This window comes from Thermobia domestica, chromosome 14 (assembly GCF_964235325.1).
Source record: "Thermobia domestica chromosome 14, izTheDome1.hap1.1, whole genome shotgun sequence".
Classification (NCBI taxonomy): domain Eukaryota; kingdom Metazoa; phylum Arthropoda; class Insecta; order Zygentoma; family Lepismatidae; genus Thermobia; species Thermobia domestica.
Genome location: NC_137467.1, coordinates 200,256,878 through 200,281,920, shown reverse-complemented (window position 1 = coordinate 200,281,920; position 25,043 = coordinate 200,256,878). Strand labels below are relative to the sequence as shown.

General features: G+C 35.3%; 1 protein-coding gene across 1 annotated transcript in view; it reads left to right on the top strand.

The window, feature by feature from the left end:
- The window catches only part of LOC145670525 (peptidyl-prolyl cis-trans isomerase D-like), a 42,522-nt gene extending 18,562 nt beyond the window's left edge, over positions 1-23,960 (top strand). Inside the window, exons 5-9 of the mRNA XM_081739302.1 lie at positions 1,305-1,433; positions 3,808-3,923; positions 9,295-9,430; positions 12,980-13,312; positions 19,430-23,960. Coding sequence (XP_081595428.1) covers positions 1,305-1,433; positions 3,808-3,923; positions 9,295-9,430; positions 12,980-13,198 — 600 coding nt within the window. The 3' untranslated portion in view covers positions 13,199-13,312; positions 19,430-23,960. The remainder of the gene's footprint in view (positions 1-1,304; positions 1,434-3,807; positions 3,924-9,294; positions 9,431-12,979; positions 13,313-19,429) is intronic.
- The last annotated feature ends 1,083 nt before the right edge of the window (positions 23,961-25,043 follow it).

Sequence of the window (25,043 nt, the reverse complement as noted above, 5' to 3'; positions counted from 1 at the left end):
ACCGTCTGGTACCGTCAATGTTGCCATATAATGCCATAATGCCGGACTTTTTTTTTTTTTTTTTTTTTTTTTTTTAACGACACGGATCGTTATCCGTTATCACGGTGATGTCTGAACTTGGTGCCGAAGTGTCATTCTTGTTTCAGGATGATATATTTCCACTGAACATACCCATTAACATTCTTCTTTGCCCACAGACAGTGCCACAATACCTCCAGTTCCTGATTTTTTTTACGTTTCATAACAAATTTCATCACCGTCATGTGTTTATGGCATTCGTGAGGTTTAGCGGATCACTTTCCCATGGTTCATATCTGAAAAATATCTGCATAGAGAAGTCGTCCGTGGACGTGCAATTTCGTTTAATTTGCACTTGGGGTTCTGATGCTCCAAAGCTTGGGTTGCGCAAACTTCCGGGGGCACCTTGTATTTTGTCACCAAAGTTGTACTTTTTTTCTTTCTTTTTGTTTCAGATTTTCCTAAGGGAATGGAGTAATACCATAAAGAATATGGTAGGAGGAGTATAATACCATACAATAAGTAATATAGACACGGAAACCAAAAAGAATGTAATTAAAGAAGATAGAATGAATAATATAGATAGTTGAGTTTTAGTTTTTTGTGTCCGTATGCGGAACTGAAGTTACTAAGGCGGGACTTATATTTACGTCGGTTCTTACCACTCACTATTGCAGCAATATAGCTATGACTTCTTTTACTTTTTTTTTTCAGTACCCTGAACATCTGGATAGCAGAAATGATACAGTATGTTCTCTTATACTGTGCTCAGCCAGTTCCTATTTGTCTCCGTGAAAGTATTTTATGATTTTTGGCGTGTTCTTTACAGCAATTTTGAATAGTTCGTCTAATCTGTCCACTATGTAAGCTTTACCACATTCGGAAGGAATGCGGTGTTCTGTGGCCTAAGTTATCTGTTACCAATCGTAAAATAGCTCATATTGTGGCAGGACTTGATGATTTTTTTCCCCCACATTAGGAGAGAATTTTTCATAGCTTCTGGTATGCGGCAGGCAAGTAATTCGTCATTATTTTTCATGGTTTTGATTAGAAGGAGTTCTTTGTAAGATTATTCGTATATCGTCCATGTGCTAGCGAAATGCTCGTTTAACTTGTTAAACGCATTAGTCGTATACTTTTGTTGGATTGATGAGACCAAGAGAAGGTTACTGCAGGGTTAATTAAATGTCTGTTGCAACCTGTATAATATAATATAGTTCTAATGGTAGTAATAGTAATAATAAAAAGTATGAGTTGTAATATTTAGTTTTATATTTCCTTTGTAGCCATGTATAATTGAAGACTGTGGTGAGTTGTCGCGGGACGGAGATTGGGGAATCTGTGAGAATGATGGAACTGAAGATGTTTATCCTCCGTGGCCCGAAGATGGGGACTTCGAAGAAAATTTAAATGAGGTAGGAAAACAATGACCTATTTCCTTCTTCTTACTTCTTTCATGCAATAATTTCATATATACACATTAAAAACAAAACCACATGGCGTAACGGCCCCATTTGTGAGCCTAAGCCTGATTCAGCGCCATCTGTTAGAGACCAGCTGAACTACGTCCAGCCTAGCGGTGAGCGATGCCCTGTCTCTAACAGGCGCATCAGGAGCTTTCTAGATTTAGTAGCCGTCACGTCTTGTTTTCACGTGGCTCCCCAGGTTGCCTCAGGACGCCGAAAATTGCGGAGCACCGGCCGGGAATCGAACCTGGGACCACGCGGACATGAATCCAATGCTCTAACCACTGGGACTACAGTGTTCCCCTATATATACATTAAAACTATTTTAGTTTTATCCATTAAGAAAATCACGTTAAGTAGTTAGCACATGTGTTCTCGCTGTAACAATTCTGGGTTGTGGGGAGGGGAGGGGGGGCAATACGTCTATTATTGATCCAGCATCTTAAAAGAATTCTTATGAGTCGAACTTGGGTGTAGAAAGTCATAATTAGCGAGGATAAGCGCGAATAAGTTGACTATTTATCACATTTGTTCATAGGCTACATGGGCAGGATTTCTTTTTCTTAAATTGCATATATAATAATGGATTAATAAAAGGCAGAAAAATATTTCTCAGCGAAATGCTTTCTGAAACACACAATTATTTAAATAATTTTACAACTTGATGACGTAATAGAGTTCATATTAACAGGAAAGTTAAAAATGTACCTTCCCATGCTATGAAAAGTTAATGGTTTCAAACAATCTGTTGGTTAATAAATCATCATGTGTCATAAAACGCACATTTTTATGCATCAACATTATGTCTTTTTACTTGCATTTTTTGTGTGTGTGCTTGTGTTAGTCATAATTTTAGATAACAGAGATAGGTATGGTAGATATTTATTAAACAAATTATATGAAACGTATTGAAATAAAGTAATGTTGATAAGTGTGTGTGTATGTGTGAGTATGAATGTTATACAATAGAGGTACATATGAAGGGTAAGGGGGAAAAATGAAGGGATGTCACAAAACTGCATTTTCGAGAAAATGGGGTTTTAATATTGAAAACTGCATAAAAAGAATAGGATTAGTTTAATATTTTGCCCCTTTTTACATGGATATTTCTACATCTATGCATGCATGGCATATACAGTCAAATAGTACCAAGAGTCACCAACAGATAGGACAAAGCACCCGAAAAAGCACACACCTGTACATTCCTTGTTTTTTCCCCTTACCCTTCACGTGATAAAAAAAATCGCCCATAAAAAAATTGACACGGTCAGTCGTTTTGGGGTTGAGAAATTTGGATTATGTGTAACAAAATATCGAATCCATACCATGGGGGCAGCTGAACAGATTTTTTTTTTTTTTTTCTGTGAGTGTCTCTGTAATTGATAGTTTTCATTTTGCTCCAGGAAAGTATTTGTGTTCTACATATGTAGCAGAATACACTGTTAACTAACAAATTGTGACGTTTGTCTTTTTATCTTACCAATGACACCCCTATTACTTGGCAAACAAGATAGGTCCATACTACCGCTTTTTAAATATTAGTTACTAACTTCAAAGTCATTCGTTTGTGTTAAATTTAAAGTATGTCTAATAAACTTCCACGAGGGCCATTCAGAAAGTAAAGAAGGATTGCTCATCGCGGCGCCGACCCCCCACCACTGCGATAGCGTGTGCGCCTTCCTTCTCCTCAGTATGAGCCGAGTCTCAGTGCTATGTGGTCACGCTACTTGTTTTTGCAGCGATTCAGAATGGCGGCGCCAATTGAAAATTCCGCAAAGTGTGAAGTACAGAGTGCCATTTCTTTCCTGAACGTGAAAAAAAATTAAGCTTATTGAAATTTAGAGGCAAATAATGTTTATGGTGATAGTGCCATGAACGAGTCATCACTGAGGAAACAGTTAATTATGTTTAATCAAGGAAGGACCAGCGTACATGATGAAGACCGGAGTAGGAGGCTATTACTTGTTACGGAAGAAATGAAGGAAAAGTCGAAGAACAAAGTTCACAAAAACAGACGTTCCACTTTGAGCACGTTACACGAAAACAGTTCGCAAATAGTGAGGAACTCAAGCAAGCAGTGACACTCTGGTTTAAATGCTTAGCCGCAGGGTGATTACATAGAAAAGTAGAGTAGGGTCCTGTGGTTTTGTGCTGATATCTTTTGTTTTTATTTACCCATGCCAAAACACTCTTTCTGGACGACCCTCGTATATTGTAAGCAGTAGGCTCAAATGTGTGTGTGTTCTACAACAAATTGTTAGGTATAAAGGTTTAAACACACTTGTATTATGTAATGGATTGATGACATTTTCTTTTCATACAGGACAATTTACGAAATGTAATTATAAATATAAAAAATTCTGGAAATTATTACTTCACGAAGGGAGACTTCATCAATGCTAATCGGAAGTACAAGAAAGCGTTAAGGTACATTAAATGGTAAGTTCTTATAAGTTTTCATTTCAGTTTTAACCGCTTAATAATTTCAGCTTTAAACTCGGAAAGTAGGAAGATTTGTGTGATATAGTAATGGAAGAATGTCAGGGTTCTTATATATATATATAACAATTTTTTTTGCCCATGTTATGTATATGCTACAGATATTTTTTGTGCAAGTTCTATAAAGGAAACTTTATTTATGCATGTTATTCACATTTTTTTTTTTTTTATTTATAGAAGTAAACTAGTATTCTCATTTACAAATCGAATGATTCAACAACACCCTCTTTCTAATATAAACTTGTGAAACGAATGCAGTTATCCGGTGTTCTCTTTGTTATAATAGTTTGGTTCCTCTTACAGTAATAAATCTTCCATAACTTAGTATATATATATATATATATATATATATATATATATATATATATACTCATTGTTCCGTATTTTACAATTTCTTCTTTTATTTCATGTAGACCGTCTTCAAACCCTTCGAAATATACACTTAACGCTTTTGTAGTAAAACTTCTTTATTAGCCGTGATAAGAAATACAATTTACATAGCAATAAAGTAATATACAGGGTGTCCCAGGAGGAAGCGGCAATATTTTGGGAATGGTAGTATGAGTGATTCTAAGCAAAAAAAAGTTCATATAAACATTGGTCCTAATCTCAACGGTTTGAGAGATACACGTTGTGAACTACTTTTGACTTTATGTTGCGTATTGCTCACTCTGTAGTTATTCCACAGAGATAAGACATAAAGAATTTGAAAGGTGATGGAATGGCCCTTCCAACGATATGCAGTATGCAGCAATGGTGTCTTTGAAAGGGAAGCTATTGATTGAAATTGGTGAAAGTTAATGTTATTTAAAGAAATTAGATGGCAACACTGATTCCCAAATATCCCGCTATAACTTCTCTTCTACAGACACCACTGCCACATGTTGCATACCGTAGGAAAGGCAATTCCATCACCTTTCCACTGCGCTATGTCTCGCCTCTGTAGAATAAATACAGGGTGAGTAGTAAGCAGCATATCAAGAATGGTTCACAACCTGTAGCTTTCAAACCGTTGCGATTAGGACCCATGTTCACATGAACATTTTTGCTTCAAATCACTCATATTACCATTTTCCGAAGTATTGCTCTTCCTCCTGGGACACCCTCTATATGTGTTTGCCGATCGGAGACCCTTTTGACACATTCTTATTTGTTGCGAATTTTGGATAATTAGTATTGTGATTTCATAAGTATTCGGACATTGTTGCTGAATGTCTTAAATACTCAGACCTCAGAGGACGTCAGAAGCTGCGTAGTATAGTTGATTGTGTATTGGAGGTAGACATAATTTGTATTTTTCGTGTTCTTGGCCTTTGCTTAAGTTCTTAGCTCCTTTTAGCCCTATTTTCTTTCCAGTTAATCTTTTAGATTGTTTTCTCATGTTTGTTTTATTTTTTATTATTTATTTACGACATTTATTATTTTAACTCTTGTTTTCCGTTTTATTTTCTATCTTCATATTTTTTTTCTATTGTTGAATGTCTCTTTGTTACCATTCGTCTTTTGTAGCTCTTCGGCCAGTCATCAGTAGTCTATCGCGATGGGAACAAATGGCTAAGTTGCTAACGTTTCCATTCTGCCCCAAATCAACCAAAACATTCTCTTAAATGTTCTTTGATTGTAGTAGACATTTTTTTTTTTTTGGTCATGCCAATGTAGGATTGATTACACATACAGAATAGGGGGGAATTAACTCCTTATTGAAAATCGTTTATATATATATATATATAGGGCCGGATTTAGGGAGGTTTTAGGTGGGGTGCACGTGCATCCCCCCTTCGTTGTAACTATACACTATCTAAAACTAGAAGCTAGCAATGAAAATAGCAACACTTTCCGAAACTTTCTGGCGTTATTTGTCCGTTTAGAACAAGAGAAAGCAGAGCTTTGCAAAAGCAATAGTTTAAGTCGATTTTGTGAAGGTTGAAAGAAAAGGATTCACCAAGCAAAACATAACATTTGTCAAGTAGGGAAGAAAACAAGCCAGGAGGAGAGGAGAATTTTATTTTCCTGCAATCACTTGCGATCCGCTTTAAAATACTCCCCTCCCCCCACGTTCAGTGTATTAGCGTTGTCAGGGGTAAAGACTATTGTCGCATGTCATTTTGAAGAGTTTCCGTGTAACTGATTATTTTGGTAGTGATTGGTGCACTCTCCTTAGAAAATCCTGAATCCGACCCTATATATATATGTATATATATATATATATATATATATATATATATATATATATATATATATATATTAAATACTTTACTGATTTTTATGAAACAAAAGGCTTCACAGTGGTAGAATTTATTATACGATATCTCATTTTTATTATTGCTTGTATCAGTGGCGAAGCATGGCGCATCGTCTAACCTTGCTAGGCGGGCTCAGCTGGCACGAAGTATAGCAGTACAAGTAAAGAGATGGTGGCGAAGTGTGAAAGGACCTGATGCCTCGGCAAAAGCAAAGACCATAAAGAATTGTCATTTGATGCTAATGGACACAAGTGCTGTAGCAGATATTAGGAGACGCGGTCGACTCTCAGCATCCAGAACGGAAGAAAATCTGCAAGTGGTTCAGGAAATCTTCACTCGAAGTCCTTAGGAATCTCGCGGAAGTGGTTTAACCCGACACACAATCCGAACTGTTCTGAAAGAAGAGTTGAATTTCCGTCCATGGAAACCACATTACTACCAGAAGTTATTACCAGAAGACTGTGATTATCGGTTGGAGTACGGGGAAATTATATTTGCTCCGATCTTTCCAGTAATATCCTGTGGTTAGATAAACCCGTGTTTCATGTTGGAGGACTTGTTAACCGCTACAATTATTATTAGTATGACTGGGCAGAAGATGATCCGAGGGTGGTTGTTGAAAAAAGCTAACGTCGTCCAAAGGTCGTAGTGTGGTGTGGCGTGACATCCACGAAAGTTATATATTCATACATCATTCGGGTCACAATTAATCCAGAACAGTACCCTCGCTATGCTTGAAGATTATGTTCACGGCACTGTATGCATGTAGGATAATTACAACAACTTAATCTTCATGCAAGATGGAGTTTCGCCTCATTTCGCATGTCTTGTCAGTGCGTGGCTCGACATCCATTTTCCAGGACGCTGGTTGGGACATCATGATACAAACTAAATGGCCAGCAAGAAGTCCTGGCCTAACACCGTACGATTTCTTTGTCTGGGGGTGCGTGAAAGCAGAAAAGTCTATTGCACAAAACGACAAAGCTCTTGATGAATTGGAGGAGCGAGTTTGCCAAGTTCGTGCAAACGTACCGCTGGAATATCTGTAAAAGTCTGTCATAAACATCCCCAACCATTTACAGAAACTGGTTGTGCTTATGTGGAATTTTAGTAGTGTATAACAGTTCTACCATTGTAAAGAACAAAATGTTTTTTGTTTCATTAAAATTGGCGAAGTATTAAAAACTCAATAGGAAGTTGATTCCCGCCCACTTTATATTTTGCCTGGTAAATGCTTAGTAGTTTTAGTGCATGTAAGAAATAATTCTTGTAGCCTGATAAAACTTTTTCTCTATTTCTCGATGATTTGATGGAGACATTGACGTTTTGAAAACTGTGCGAGGGACGGTATAGTGCAGGGCTCCCAGCTGTCCTATTTTCCTATTTTTTCCTATATTTTGGAAATTTGTGTATATTTGTCCTATATATATCCTATATTTTAATCTTGTCCTTTATTTCCTTTATTTTTCAGTGATTGAATTATTAAAAATACAAGCCAAGGGCAGTTTCAATAATGATTTAAATTGCTACACATTAGCAATATGTTAAATATGTCTTAGCATTTTTTTTTCTGAGGGGTAGTTACTAATCCTCACTATTATTTTTTAAATTTGCTATTTCCTATCCTCCCATGTTCACTCTTTTTTATTTTTTCCTTTGTTTCCTATTTGCTTATTCTTCCCCAGTGAAGATTAGCTGAAGAACCCTGCCATTTCTCCAGTTTCTTATAACACAAGCTGTGTTAGCATTTTATTTCAGCAGTATGTGCAGCAGTGTTGGCTAGGCATTGAAGTGTGTTGGTATTCACTAACATATTCCATACTGCTGTACATAATATGCAGGGTTCCCACGCGTCCTGGAAAACTTGGAATTGAAAGAGTGTCGTGGAAACGCCCTGTAAAAGTAATGAAAAACAGAAAAATGCTGAAAATGTCCAGGAAATTATTTATGAACTGGAAATGTCCTGAAATTTATGTTGTATAACAGTTGTTACAAATGTGTATATAGTTTGCAGAGCTATGATGAATGAAATGCTATTGCATTACTTATTTCAGAGAGAAATACGTTGATCAAATAATTCGATGCTTAATTAGATTCAAATATTTTATTACAAAGAAATAAGTTAACAAATTTCTTTTTTCATTAGAAAGATATGACGTAATGAAAAATAATGTCAAAATAAAGTTCATCTGTAAATAAAAAGAACTAGAAAGGTAGAGAAACAGTTAATATTTTTACGTGCATCGATTGAATTTACGTATTCAAAATTATATACGAATAACGACATGTAAAAAATGTTAAATGTCATGATAATCCTGTAAATAAGAGTTAACTATTTCTTTGTCTTCTGAGGTAGTGCGAATATGTTCTGAATTCTAACAATATTGGAGGTTTTTAGTGTTTTTACTATTTTCAATAACACATAGTTGCCCATTGGGGTGAAGGATGTTGTGACCTTTTCTTACAATACATTCATATTTTTTCTGTGCTTCAGAGCTTAGTATTTTATTGTATGAACCAAACTGTCCTGTTTTATAAAGCAAACTTGTCCTATATTTTTTCAATGTCCTGCTAGAAGGCCTGTATAGTGGTAAAGAAATCTATTGAATATCCTCGATTTTTTTGAGTTGATTGCTTGGAGTTTTCTGGTAATTGCTAAAGCCAGATTTTTACATTTTAAGGTGTCCTTATTGTTAGCTTTTCTTCACTAGGTTGATTATTTTTCATTGCCTGTTGACGAAAATGCAAATTCCCATTGAAAACTTTGGCACTAACAACTATTTATACGCCTTCCTAAGTTTATAAAGGTAATAGTTGAAATCTTACGTCACTGTTTTTTCCTTACCATTAGGGTTATTATTATTATTATTATTTTCATTTTTCATATAAGTTGTGAAGAGGTTATTTCTAGCATGATATTTGACTTATGCAAGAGAATATTCGGAGTTTACGATATTGGATTCGAATCCAGGATATCCTGATCACAAGGCGATTAATTGCTACAATACAATTTGAATTTGTACTGTAGGCTATATAATTGCTGTAATGGAATTATTGTTTTGTTGTAGGTATCAGTCGCTGGACATAAGTGAACAATTTAACGCCAAGGATATTAGCGATGTGCATTTCTCCTGCCTTCTCAATTTAGCAGCTGGAAAGCTTAAGCTCAAAGAGTTCCGTGAAGCACATGACCTCTGTAATAGAGTTAGTATTTCCCAAGGATCGTAATAAAGTAGCGTAGAGAATCCTGCTTTCATAACAGTATTGTTTCATTATATATATATATATAAACTTCGTCTAAGTGCACTTTAATTGTACTAAACTATTTCAATATTAAAAAAAAAAAAAAAAAAAAAAAAAACATTTCGCACAGAACTTCGTTTGTAACGACACATGTAGTGTAGAACCGGATGTTGATTGAGTTGTTGGAGTACAAGAAATTTAGCTGGAGTTTATACGTAATAATTTTCAACTGGACACGAAGAATGTGCCTATGGTTCCCAGAGCCAGTGGCGGATCTAGAATGTAAAAACTGGGGGCGGCTAAAACTCAGACTATGATAGGTATATCATAAATTTACAATTTTTACTGGATCTTGCAGAAGTTTCGAATTTAAATGTCTCCCGATGAATATTATGGCTAGTTTTGACGTCGACATTGTGGTCCTCAGGTATTAAGGTGGATCACTAGGTGTTCCTAGTGCTATGCTAAACGCTGCTCAAATAGTGTGGCGTTGCTAGATAGTGTCGAGTGTTTACTGATGCCAGATAATGAAGTAATCATGGAATTCTGCTTGGATACTTACTAGAAAAATTAGTTTTCGATCCTTACCGTAATTCCGCTTCTCGAACTGCAACGCTAGAATCCAGGAATATTGTTATTGTGACTACTACAGTAAACGTACAAATTTGGCAACAACGCATTATGGCGTTCTGCGCAAGTTTTGTCTCTAAATCTGTTTCCTTAAATGTAAATTAATATTTAAATAAAATATGAAACATAACACGAAAAACGGTCAAACAATATATCTATTTCGTAATAAGATCGTTACTTTAAAATACTTTACACATACAAAGAAACATTTCTTAAAACTGAGTACTTCTAGTAAGATCTTACAGCAAGTGCCATCTTGTGTGCTCATTGTAAAACGAATCAAATATTTTATTTGTTACATTATCAGGAGACACAACCAAATGAATCAGTGTCTTGTGCTGTAGCCGAAACATTGCTCTATCTTATAGTACAATATTTATAATATGTAACGTTTCATTGCGCAGTAGTTAAGGCAATGAGTTAAAATATGTACTGACTTCCCGGTGGTGATCTACCTTAACTTCGCATAACAGAAGAACTGCAACTGAAACTAAATGTTATGTTTCAAAATATTTCCAATAAAGTTTAAAAAAGACGCGTACTATTAATTTTTAAAAAAATATAAATAATAGTTTCAATTGTTTTTGTCATTTATAAAACAGGGGGAGGAAGGGGGGGGGGGCGAGCTAGGCCTCCCGGCCTCATGCTAGATCCGCTAGTGCCCAGAGCTACTGAAAAAGGCAACAGTGGTTGCTGAAATAGCTTAATACAGTTAAAGTACACTTGGACACAGGAATTTTTTATTTATTATAATTGGTATAGATTACGTGTATACAGATGCGTTAAATCGTATCTTTAAGGAATCATTGTTTCAATATTCTCTGATAAAAGAACAAACTCTGTGTGATGAAGGTCTTTCGAAAAACAACTCGATTAAATGCAGAGGGGGAGGGGAATTTATCTTGAAACGTCCTGCGAAATTTTTAAACTTATAAATAGAAAACGATGAAATTTTTGAAGATTTTTAAGTATCAGCAAGGGAACATTGACATATTCTGCGATATCACTATGTTAACAGTGTTGCCAACCCGACATAAAATCGTATTTTTTTTTTTTTTTTTTTCAAATGACACTACGTCACATTATTTCATATTTTAAATCTACATGTTAAACGAAAACTTGAACACAAAGTGTGTTCGTCTATACTATTACATAAAAGTAATCCACTCTTCAACTCCTATGCCATATTACTTTAGATAGAAACGTGAAATGTGAACAGAAAACTCCTTTTGCCAAAGAAGCAAGGAATAAAGGGATAAGAAAGAATATTTTGAAATGCGTCTTAAAAAGAAGGGAGTAAAGGTTTCTTTTAAATTAATTAATTAATTAACTAATTAATTAATTAACTAATTAATTAATTAATAAGAGTGGTTACTTACCAATATAACTTCCCGTGGAAAAATTAAATATTCTCCAAACGTATCGGAACGACAAATTAGTTCCGTCTTCAGTGGTAATGTAACAAGGATAAAAATGGTATGGAAAAAAGGAATATATACCACCAAAATAAGTGCATATGTATAACGTAAGAGATGGGTACTAAAAGCAACGAACAGAGCACAGTTCACGAAAGAAAGAAAGAACTGAGTTGGAAGAAGCGCTGTGTCGATGCTATGTCACTGTTGCCATATCCAAAGTACACATCAATGTTGCAAGAATCCAGATTTAAAGCCCGTTGATATTTATGAATAAAGAATGATTCTTTAATCTTCCGTCATCTTTTTGCTTTCCAGAACCTTGGTTTTAAATGCTTTGCCTAGAGTAAAGTGTCTTACAAATCTCTGAAGTTGGCTAGATGAGAGTCAACACATAATTGTCTTATTAAACAAACTGGACTCGTGTCTTCATCGTTTTCCATAATCACGCTTCTCCCTTATTAAACATAATTGAACTTCATAACAACACTATAATGTGTTACAGTTTCGGATATTTAATATCCTTCATCAGACACTATAGAACATAAATGAAGATACATACATATACAGGGTGTTTCAAAACAACACTGACAACGTTTGGGAAGTGATTCCTGACGCCAAGATAAGACAAAAAGTATAGACTAACCTGGATGCACAAATGCTTTCTTTTGGAGTTATAGACTGCCAAATATATATATATATATATATATATATATATATATATATATATATATATATATATATATATATATATATATAAATGAACTTCTTTAAAGGTCTACACCTCCAATACTGTAGGATCTACCGTAGTCGGGTCAAGACTATTTAGGAACTAATATGTACCCTATCCAAATATCCATGTTTCAGAATCCTGCGGTACTCACGCAACAACTTTTATAGAGGTAGTTGGTGAGTACTTCAAACTATATGCCCTAGACAAACAGTCTCTACAAAAATTGTTGCGTGAATACCTTAGGATTCAGAAACATGCATTTTTGGATAGCACACTTATTAGTTCGTAAGTGAAGTCTTGACCCGACTACGGTAGGTCCCGTAGTTTCGGAGCTATGGACCTTTAAAGTTCATTTTTCATTTGTGGTGGACAAACACCGTGCTCGTGGGTTTTCTCGGGGTACTCTCGTTTCCTCCCACTTTCTTCATTCCACCATTTTCATTCATTTCTCATCATCACCGTCTCCTTTAGCCTAACCGGCATAACCGTGGGACGAAAAACTCAAAAATTTCATTTCATTTCATTTTTTCATGTTTCCAGCAGCTTATAACTCCGAAAGGAAGCATTGATGCATCCAGATTGGTCTATACTTTTTGTCTTACCTTGGTGTCAGGAATCACCTCCCAAACGTTGTCGGTGTTGTTTGAAACACCCTGTATAAGTACTTCATATTTTATAATTCTGTATTCTTATTACAAGTTTTAATTTTTATTTTTATCTAATTTGTTACAGGCTCTTCTTATAGACTCATCGTGTGCGAAAGCGATGTACAGACGAGGCCAAGCATATTTTGGACTGAACGAGTACGAGCTAGCGTTGAAAGATTTGGAACAAGCTCTTGCTTTGGCGCCGAATGATAAACTAATAATATCAGAAATCGATGTGGTTAAAAAGGCTTGCAAAGACTACTTGCTAGTGGAAAGGAAACGATATCAGAAAATGTTCAATTAACACATTCGTTTTGTTAGTGAAGGACTAATGGAATAATACCTCGTTAATTACGTGTGTGTGTGGGTTAGTGTGTGAAGTCTTTGTTGAAGAAATACGATTACTTTATGTATGGTGGTAAGTATTTACAAACGATACAGAAAGTTAACCGCAATAATAATGGTTCACTATATATATATATATATATATATATATTTAAAGTACCGTTCTCACTCCCGCTAACCTAGGGGTATTTCTTATTTCTAGAAGTGCATACATTTATTAAAATAGAATCCACAGCTTATTTCCTTGTTGTTTTACTGATAAAACTAACCTCGCCCCCAGACCCTCACGTCCCTTATGTATCAGCCTTTGCATCAGGAGAGCCTTTCGTGCATTTGCTCTTAACATTTCCTGAATCTGGCCGACCTGGAGGCTTTGCCCCCCTGACCTCGCGTTTACTCGATCTACGACCTCGCATTTCATAAACCCACAATTCTACCAAATTTCAAGTTTCTTTTCGTATTTCAACCATCAAAAAGATAAGATTTTGTATCCCAAGAAAACGCCCATTTAAATAAATGAGAATTTCTTCATTCCTTTAGACCCCCTAAAAACTAAAAATATTCAGTTTTGGAAAACATTCCTGTGGATTACTCCTGGAAGGATACAATTATGCAAAATTTCATCATTGTAGCCCTACAGCAAGTGCCTAAACATTTTGGGGTATAAAAGATGTCCCATATAAATAACACGGGAAAGATTTTTCAGTTCCCCATAAAACCGCTCTAAAGTTAGAAATTTTTATTTTTGGCGATTTACGTAGGTAACTATAACGAAAACGTACAAACATACCGAATTCCAAGTTATTTCAATTCCAAGTACTTAAAATATGAGATTATAGATAAATAAATAAAAACACCCACTTAAATAACATGGGAAATCTCTTCATTTCCCCATGTAGACCCCCCCCCCTAAAACTTTAAAATATTCACTTTTGGCAATTTTTCTGTGGGTTAATCCCGAAAAACTACCATTGTGCCAAATTTCAACTTTCCACGTCAACCGGAAGTATTCTTTTATTTTGTCAGTCAGTTCGTGTAGTTTTATGTATAGTTAGAATAATAATAATAATAAATACAAATATATATGAAGAAGATCAGAACAATCAGTTTATTTGGAGATTCCATTTTACTTTATTTAAATTTAATACTTTTTACCCAGACCCAGGTTTGATTCCCGGCGGGAGAAGATGTGGTTCGGTTCCTACGGTAAGCTGTAGGTCACGTCTCATATAGCCTCGCTGCTGGAGGGGACGCTAAACTGAAAATCATATAAAAATCACGTAGTTTTACCCAAGCGACCATGAATCAAGGACATATATATATATATATATATATATATATATATATATATATATAATTCTTACTCTTCAGTTTATAATATTGGAGAAATAACTTTACCACTCCACCCAACGCACTCAATTGGACGGAAATAGTCATTAGTTCAAAACTCACCAAGATCCATCTCACTCTCACAGACCGGCTTACCTACGCTTCTTTCCAGGTTGCCAGAGGTGGCTAGTTTAAACAAATGATAATTTATATACAGAGTCCGTCAGAAAAAAGTTTACACTTTAAGGGGAAAAAAACCTATATATCATATTTCTTAATTACATTTAATTATTGTTCAGACATGTGTTACAAACCTTGAAGAAAGCATATGTTTACATTAGATGTTGAAAATGTTGATCTTTTCTTGGGACGTTCGAGAACCTTCGCCAGAAGATTACAGAGGCATGTGCATCCGTTTCCATTGATACATTGGGGCCGCGGTGGCTCAGTGGTAGAGCGTTCACCTCTGGTGCTTGGGGTCCCGGGTTCGATCCCAGCCCCCGCCAAGTGGACTTTGTGGTGGACAAGCACCGTGTGCGTGGGTTTTCTCGGGGTTCTCCCGTTTCCTCCCACTTTCTTCATTACACCATTTCATTCATTTCTCATCATCACCGTCTCCTTTAGCCTAACCGGCATAACCGTGGGACGTAAAACTCAAAGATTTCATTTTTCATGTTCCATTGATCACTGTAGCTGCAGTGACCGCTTGTCGTTCCATGCCTCAAACTTATCAACAATGCGTTTAATTGTTAGGCGGGTGGATGGTTCAGTACCAAACTCCCCTCCCCACTGACGCTATACTTCGATGGCACTCCCAAACCTGATTAAAACACTTCAAAACGTACTTAACGCTGCTCGATCGTCAAGCGTGTTCCTGCCATTTTCTTATCTCATTAACCGTGCGGACACTACCGACATCTGTTGAGCGAAAAACCCTGCAAACAATGCCGTCTTCCATTGGGCGAAAAATTATACTGCAACATACTTAAATTTCAGAATAATTGTCAATGCCAGTATCCTAATACATGGTGACGAAGAATGTAAATATTTTTCTGGCGGACTCTGTATTTATTTATTTGTTTATTCATCAGGAAATAACAAACATGGGTCCAATAACAGCTTTCTGTACAATAGAAATGCACTAAAACATACTATGACAATAATGATAATATATATATATATATATATATATATATATATATATATATATATATATATATATATAAATCGTTAATACAAATGAGAAACAAATTGGCACGCATAAAAATAAGAAACAACAATCACTGTATTATAAAAGGAAACATCTGCTAAATTGTTTTCTGGTATTACCAAAGTCTCCAATAAATATACCGATAAAATGATATAGACAAACACTTTTAGATAGATACATAAATTAAACTAGGTACACAATTAAAAATTTGTAATTTCTACTAGTAGTGTAAGGAATAGTCTCTATTTCTGCTCCCTCCCTGGTGAGTCCATTCCAGTATATCAGTCCTATTTTATATCCTCTCTGATGAAGGCTCCAGGAAAGAACCAACAGCTTTAAATCATGAGAATTTGAAGCAGTTTCAGTTTACTAAGTAATACTCACCTTTTTAAATTTCTTTGCATATTAATGTTTCAATATTTCGAGTATTTTTCTCGAGCACACTTCTTCAGGAACGAAAACTACTTCTAGGCGCACTTAACATAGATATGTTTTATGGGGTGATGTATAATGTGTGATGCCGCCATTATAGTTGGAAGTTTTCAGTACGCAGTATCGTATTGATGTACTAAATTTATATAAATCCGTAATTACGTTGGTATTGATACATCAAACATGTGATGAACTCATTGTTTAGGATGATTGAAGCAGTTTTCGGCTCCTGACGAAGAAGATTCGACAAAAATACTTGAAATATTGAAATAACATTAACGTGTCAATGAATATAAGAAGATCAGTGCCATTTTGTATTATGTACAATGTTAATGGAACGTACAGGACACAATTTGCTTCATTTTACTCATTTTGAGGAAAAGATAGTGGGTTTTCCCAAATGCTGAGTATGTTGAAATAGAAAAAGAAAGAAAATAATAGAGAGAGAAAAACGTACCTGGATTTGAAATTTATATTTAAATAAAAGTGAGTTACAAATAAACGTAAAAGCAACAGGGCAAAGTGTTAAAATATGCACAATATAATGCAAAAAGATACACGAAAATCCTTCAAACATTTAAAAACAGAAACAGATGTAAAAACTGCTTTTGCTGTATCTTCTAAATATGCAATTGCATACAAAGCCTTCAGTCTGTTGACATGTTTTGTATTAAGCCCGTTGTTCTAAACTTTTTAACGTATAATAATATATAGTTGAGCGTAATTTCTATGGATCACATTATAGGAGGATTGAAGTATATTCATTAAATAGTACCTAGCCCCAAAACACCCACAATTATCCAACCCGCGGTGGCTCAGTGATAGAGCGTTCACCTCTGGTGCATGGCGTCCTTGGTTTGATCCGAGATCGCTCCAAGTGAACTTTGTGTGGACAAATACCGTGTGCTGGGTTTTCTCGAGGTACTCTCGACTATTTCATTCATTTCTCATCATCACCGCCTCCTTTAGCCTAGCTGGCATAACCGTGGGACGTAAAACAGAAAGATTTCATTATAATTATCCAACGGTAATCCTTTCGGCAGAAAGTTATTGCCTTCCTGAGCATAATGATTAAAAAGAGATTACATCTCAAATTTTGGATTTTTGAGAAATGTTGGGGAAATCTAATTTTAGTATAGTGTTAATATTGAAGAAGTGTAGCACATAGTATCTCCCTATAGTATTTAAAGAATGCTCAAGTTTTTATGGAAACTCACCTTTTTGAAGGAGCAAATAGAAAAGACATGTTAATTTGTATGATTCGTACGTACATGTTCCGAGTATTTAATGTAGGAATAGAGTACAAGCATTTTTACAGGATCTGCAGGTTATAGTGAAAAATAGTAAATTAAAGGCATAGATTAAATTTGTTGGCTGATTACGTGAAACACTTCAAGTACAGGTTCATTTTTTCTCAACTTAAGCATACCATTGGAATAAAGGTACATATTTCAAATGAGATTCTCTAGGTATAGTTAAAATTTCACTTTTGTTACTTTTCTTCGACTAACATTTACTGGTAAAGTAAAATGAAACAATGAAAGCAAGTGAGACTTGGAAACAGTGTTCTTTTAGTTATTAATTTCAACCACATAAGATACCGGTTGCTGCTCATGTAGAAAAGTTTGTACAGGGTGTCTATCGGTCACGAAAGTCAAGAATATCACGAAGAAGTCATGAAATCAGAAAATGGTCACGAAAGTCACGAAAAAAGACATGACATTTAGCTTTTGGGTCACGATTTAAAAAAAAAAAAAAAAAACAAACAAACAAACAAACAAACACTAACTAATGTGAGTACATATTGGAAAATTTTGTTTTATAAAACGTCAAAATTCACCACCAAAAGTGTCTATGGTCGGCTTTAGATACTACCAAATTATAAGTAAAGTATGTTTCTATCGCGTGGATGAAAATTCGGCCTAAATTGTACCCAAATTCGCTCTTGAGAATGTTAGGAAATTGTGAGATTTGGTACAGAAGAGGTCACGAAATTTCATTTTGGAATTTTAGTAGACACCCTGTTAGAGTAATTTTATAAAATACTACTGAAATTAGAAGAGTTTCGATATTCAGAAGATAATTAATCCACAGACAACGTTAGCTTTCTGAAAGGATCTGTGCAGAGGAGACAAGAACCTCTTGCCCAAAACCTTCACAGTTAAATAATTCTGGGTGTTTTTGCAGTCAGTAATTTTTTAATGAACATTGAATATGAATAATGTTAAATGAAGTGGCAGAGTATCGTAAGGAATTTTGGATTTGTAAGACATTGACGTTATCTACGATAAATGCAGCTATCCATCGCCCATTTTGGACTTCACGAAATGAGTTTATTTTATAAATTTTATAGATATTAGTACTATGTTTGATTCATCCAAATTCTTAAAAAATATGAAAGTAAATAGCAGGGCCCACGGTATTCACATAGAATGAAAATTTTAACGGAATCTAAAAATAGCAGGGGCGTTCAGAAAGTAAAGAACGTTTTGGTATGGTTAAATAGAAATAAAACATATCAGCACAAAACTTTATTTACAAAGATACAGGACCTTACTCTACTTTTCTATGTAATCGCCATAGTTGTCAAGACACTTGTTATAATGTGGGACCAGCTTTTTAATGCCGATGTTATACTCATGTGTCGCCAAAGATTTGAGCCAGCCTATGACTGCTTGCTTGAATTCCTCATCGGTTGCGAACTGTTTTCCACCCAAAAATTCCTTAGGTTTTGGGAATAAGTAAAAATCAGTTGGTTTTCGTGAATTTTTTCTTCGACTTTTTCCTTCAGTTCTTCCGTAACAAGTGATGGCCTCCCATTTTGATCTTTAGTATGGACGCTGGTTCTCCCTTGATTAAGCTTAATGCACCATTTCCTCAGTGATGACTTGTTCATTGCACTATCACCATAAACATTCTTTATTTGCCTATAAATTTCAATAGGCTTAACTTTTTGCACGTTCAGAAAAGAAATGACACTCAGTACTTCACACTTTGCGGGATTTTTTGATTGGCGCCGCCAATTTGAATCACTGCAAAAACAATCAGCGTGACCGCACAGCATTGAGATTCGACTCACGCTGGGGTGAAGGAAGAAGCTAACTGCCGCGCGTGCGCATGATGCGCAGTGGCCCTTTATTTTCTGGACGGCTCTCGCAATTTGTGTGCTGTAATTAAATTCTTTGTCTGATTGACGTCATTTTTTTTTTCTCTTTGTAGCAACTGAGAAGTAAGTGTTACTGTGAGACTGTTCGAGTAGTGCGTCATTCACACGAAAATTATTTCTGTATTTAGAATTTACACTCGCTTCGTAATAGAACAAGACTGGAGGTAGAGCTCGATAGCTAATAAAGTTGTGTATTGAGTGAAAGAGATCTGTGTGTATCATGTATTATTGTATTATTTATGTATATATATATATAAATGTATGTGAATGTGATGTTTCATAGAGAGATATACTGAAGGTTAGTTGTAACGTGTAAAGTAATTTCTATATATTCTATACGAGAAATTTATCTCTGTATTGTATTTATGTTTTTGAAAAAAACATTTCTAAGAGGGCGTAAGATAGTATGTTATAAGAATGTAATAAAATGTTTTATCTACCTTTTTACTCTGTTTTATTTATTTCGTCTTTTATATTTCTACTAATGGTCCTGAGGGCTAGTTTTTTTTTTTTTTTTTTTTTTTTTTTTTTTTTTTTTTTTTTTTTTTTTTATGGGGGAGAGAAGAAAACTTGAACTGAACTGCGTATGTGGATCACATACTTTAATGTTCTTTTTAGACTGTGTGAGGCCACAGTGGCAGAACGTTCACCTCTGGTGCATGGGTCTCTGGTTTGATCTCAGTTCGCGCCAAGGGAACTTTGAGATGGATAAACACCGTGTGCGTCGGTTTTCTCGGGGTTTTCCCGTTTCCTCCCATTTTCTTCATTCTATCATTTCCTTCATTTTTCATCATCACCGTCTTCTTTAGCCTAGCCAGCATAAGCGTGCTACGTAAAACTTAAAGATTTCATTTCATTTCTTCTTAGACTGCGGTTTTATCCTGAGTGTAGAATTTAAGACGTAAATTTCCTGAATTCGGATTCTTGAAAATATCCATTCCAAAATTATGTATAGGGATTTCAGCAAACTGTTTCTTTTCAGAACTGAAGATGTATATACCGAGATTGGAAAGCCAGTCATTTTGCATTTTTGCAAATGTAATATCAGAATACTTGCTCTGCGTTGAACACGAGGTGTGTACCATGACCTTTTAACTCTCACTTTTGCACACCATTGCAGTCTTTGTGTCTTAGCATGTAAGAAGTCTCTGGGTTATATTTTAGACACTAGAAACTGTCACTTCCGAGGGCACTTCTGATTTGAAAACTACAGCATCGTGATAAATCCTTCAGTTTTCGAAACATACAGAGGCCAGTGGGAGATATCGTCCCATAAAAAAGCCTTATGCGGGAGACCATCTTCATCAAGTTGTCAACGGATGCAACGTAAACAGACCGTGATAGCTTCAAGTGATCTGTGAAAAGTCTTTCCACGATGCAATGAGAGAATCCTGTAAGGTTACGGATGTCCTCAACGATTAGCCTCTTGGCCTCCTCCATGACCAAAGCCTCAATTTTTTTGTAATGCACAAATTGGGCTTGTGGGTCTTGGTAGATCTTCAGTTGCTCTCTCTCTTTCCCTTCGCGTAATTTCTCGCACCCATTTCCTCAAAAGCAGTATTGTTACAAATATCCTTCAGTTGGCGATGAATATCGATATCTTTTTTTTACATGTAGACAAATTTTATTAGGCATCTGTAGAGGCACGAGTTTTTCGCAATGCGCGGTAAAACTAAATGCGTCAGAATTAAGTAATTTTCAGTTTCTTGACGTTTTATGATATTCTATGTGTATTTTCATTGGTTTCCGTTGCGCGATAAAACGCGAAATTGACAGTTTTGAGCGAAATTTCTAACTACGCGAAATAACACAAAATTTTAAAAACACATTTTCATTAATTTAAAAACGCTAGTATTCCGCTTACGAAACGGTAGAATGTGGCATGAACGGTACATTTTGGGTGATCCTGTCACGGCTATTGAGAACATGTTGCACGTTAGCCACCACCATCGTCCCTGGATGGACAGTTCCGAAATGATGATTGCTTGAAGTTTGTTGTAAATGCACTTACATGTGTGTGGCTTCCAATAAGCAAGGCTGTTTTTTTTTTTCCTTTTTTTTTTAAAGTATGGACTAGTGATGAAGAACAATGGAGGAGGAAAATGTGGAAACATGTAACATGCTGATGTTTAATGCTTAAATGTAACTTGTGCCTATGTGTTTTCAGAAGGCAGCAAAACTTTCCTGGTCATAGTAAGTTTAGTTACTGATTTTCCTTCAGTGTGATTTAAAAAAAAATCTACTTTTCTGTAAGTGAAATTTACAGTGTCAAGTGAAGTATTCAGTGTATTTTGTTTTTACGTAATTAATGGTTTATTTCTATAGTGATCTATGAATAAAAGGAAGTTGTAAAAAATCTCCGGGAATACCTTTTCCACAAAAGCTACAAAATGCGAAACATTTTTTTCGCAAAATGCGACAAAATGCGAAATATGAAAAACCAAACGCGAAATTTTCAAATTCTTAGTGCGAGAAACTCGTGCCCCTAGGTATCTGTATGGTGAAATCTTGTCATTCCAGTCAGTATCAATAGAGGCTTTCTTTTACAGGTGATTATATGAAAAACGAAGATAAAAGCTTGAAATTTTGCACATTTAGGCTTTAAAGTTTAAAATTAGTTAAGCTGTAATTATATTTATCTAACCTTATTAGCTTTAGAACTATGACAAAAGGCACTTACTTTTGGTACGTATCTCGTAAAAATGGAATAAATTACATTTAAGTAAAAACTTGTAACACATTCCGACGTAAGCGAGTAGGTACTCATCTACGATTGTTTGTCTTAGAGGTACACTACAGAGTCGTATGACTTCCTGGTTTATTTCCTGAATTCGGATATTTGAAATTCCAAAATCGTGTGATAGATTTTTAGCAGTTTCTTTAAAACCCGGAGATATATATTAAAATGAAATGACCCTGTATTTTTCAAAATGAGCCCTTTTTGTTTTTTTCTGCAAATGTAATCTCAGAAAATCTATCCACGATTTGCGTTGCCTTCAATGGAATAAATGGTTATTTTTTGACAAATTCTGACATAGGCATTGTCATTGATTCTGTTATCACATCATCTGTAATTAGTTCACGAATGTTTTCGAGTAAGCACTCCTCTAGTATTGTTCGGACCTCAATACCCATTTTGACATAAAATTCAACAATTTTGAGTCAGCATCTTTAAAAAGTAATCTAATACCGCACTGTCTTAAAGACGCACATTCAGGTACGTTCCATTTTGCGTCCGTTATCCTGGCACAGTTACCATGTAATGACTACATTTTCATTCGAAATGATTTGTTAGTATCGCTTTCAAAAATTTTAGTAGTTGTGGTTTTTAAGACGAGTTAGAACTAATGCAACAAGTGTTTTTTTGTGTGTGTTGGGGGCATTTTGGCTCAGTGGTAGAGCATTCACCTCTGGTGTGTGGGATTTTTGGTTCAATCCCAGATCGCAGCAAGTGAGCTTCGTGATGGACAAACAGAGTGGATTTTTTGGGTTTCTCCCGTTTCCTCCCACTTTCTTCATTCCACCATTTCATTCATTTCTCATCATCACCATCTCCTTTTGCCTGGCTGACATACCCGTGGGACGTAAAACTTAAAGATTTCATTTCATTTCACACGTGTTTCTGAGACATTAGGAAACAGTGTAGTCATTATATGGTGACTAACTAATTGAATGCACTTCTTTAAGCCAATAGAAGATTATTAAGAAAAAAGCAAAAGAAAGCTGACTCCAAATTGTCGATTCCACGTCGAAAGATATCGAAGTCCAAACGATGCCAGGTGAGTGCTTACTCGAAAACATTCGTGAACTACTTCCATAATTTGAGATAACGCAATCAATGAAAATGCCTACAAATTACGTTAAAATTTGTCAAAGATAATAATTTATTCCGTTTGAACGCAAAGCAAATCGTGGATGGATTTTATAAGATTACACTTGCTGGAAAACAGAAGGGCTTATTTTAAGAAATACAGGTTCATTTCGTTTATATATATATATATATATATATATATATATATATATATATATATATATATATATATTAAATAAACTGTTTGCTCAAATCTTCACATGATTTTGGAATTTTAAATATCTGAATTCAGGAAATAAACCAGTAAGTCTTACGACACTTTAGTGTGACTCTTAAGTCCTACAGTTCCGTATTCTAAGAGGAACGTTAATGTGTGATCCACATAGAGAGTTTGAATGTTCTTTCTCCCTGTCCTCCCAAAAATGAAGTCCAAACAAAGACATCAAGATCATTAGAAGTCGAAATATAGAGACAGAATAAATAAAATGGCAAATGAAAAATTTTATATTCTTATATTACGAGTGCTTTCAATCAATAATAAAAAACTTTAACATTTTATAGAATGTTATAGTTTCTGTAAATGTTTTTTATACAAATTTTTTGGACGAATTTTTCTTCTCAGTATCGTAGGAGAGTAATGAAGTTTTTTAAAGAGTGTTATTTAGTGTTGAGGTTTAAGTATTGTGGAAATACTCATTAGGTTAAGTGTAAAAGATTGAAATAAATGTATATTGTGTTAATTATTGTGACAATATATGTGAATACACTGCTAACATTGGTTCTTTTATTGGTAGATTTTTTTTTCCGTAGCGCTTTTCGGGTGAGAAATTACGAGATGCATCTAAAAAAATGTGCAAAGCAGAAAGTAAGAAGTAAAAAGAATATATATATATATATATATATATATATATATATATATATATATATATATATTGTTCAGTCCAGTACATACCTTGGCTAGTTTTTTTTATATAGTAAACATGATGCTCGAAAAGCAAATCGACAACTGATATCTTAAAGAGCTTCATTGTCGTTAAAACGTTGCGAAGGAAGCCATTTTTTAGGCAAAGGGGAAAAAACTGGGGCATGAATTAGAAGTTTCCATCGAAATTTGTGAATGAATGGGTAGCTGTGTATTGGCAGGCGTTGTCATGAATGCCCGTCCCAAAAAGTAAGATACTATTGTCTTCCCTTCCTCTCATTTTTATTTTCCAAAAATGGCACACGATTCTCGATGGTTGTTATCTCCATTCGTCCTTTTGCATTGAGAAATCGGATTACAGATCTCACCTCACACATGGCATGATTTTCTGTTACGGCAACTGTTTCAACTTACGGCTACTTGCGCGTAATGAAACACTATAGTGAGAATTATCTCTGTCTGCAGCAGAGTACCAAAGCATATTTCTGAGTAGCATATATTTTTTTCACGCGCTACCTACCTAACTGTTTTTAAGTTGGTCACAAGGAAGCGAGTGAGGTTAGATTTACATCGAAGTTGCACGACCCGAGTGTGACGTAATGTCACGTGGTATTATCATGGGGTAAAGGTAGAATAAAACGAGCCCTGGAGGGCTCCTAACTGCCTTCGCTCGCTCAGCTATTTTCGTGACGTAAGTAAATCACATTTTTTCATCAATAAAGTTGTATGTGCAAAGTGGGCTAATTACCACGTGACATTACGTCACAACCAGATGATGTCCCCACTGCCCTCGACAACCTCTCGCTTCGCGAGGGCCTCTCATGTTGGTTTATAACGTCATTGTTTATAAGAGCTATTAGAAATCTCTAGGTAAATGGTTAAAAAAAGCACAATTTATGCATTATGTTACGTACAAGGCCAAATGAGCAGTATT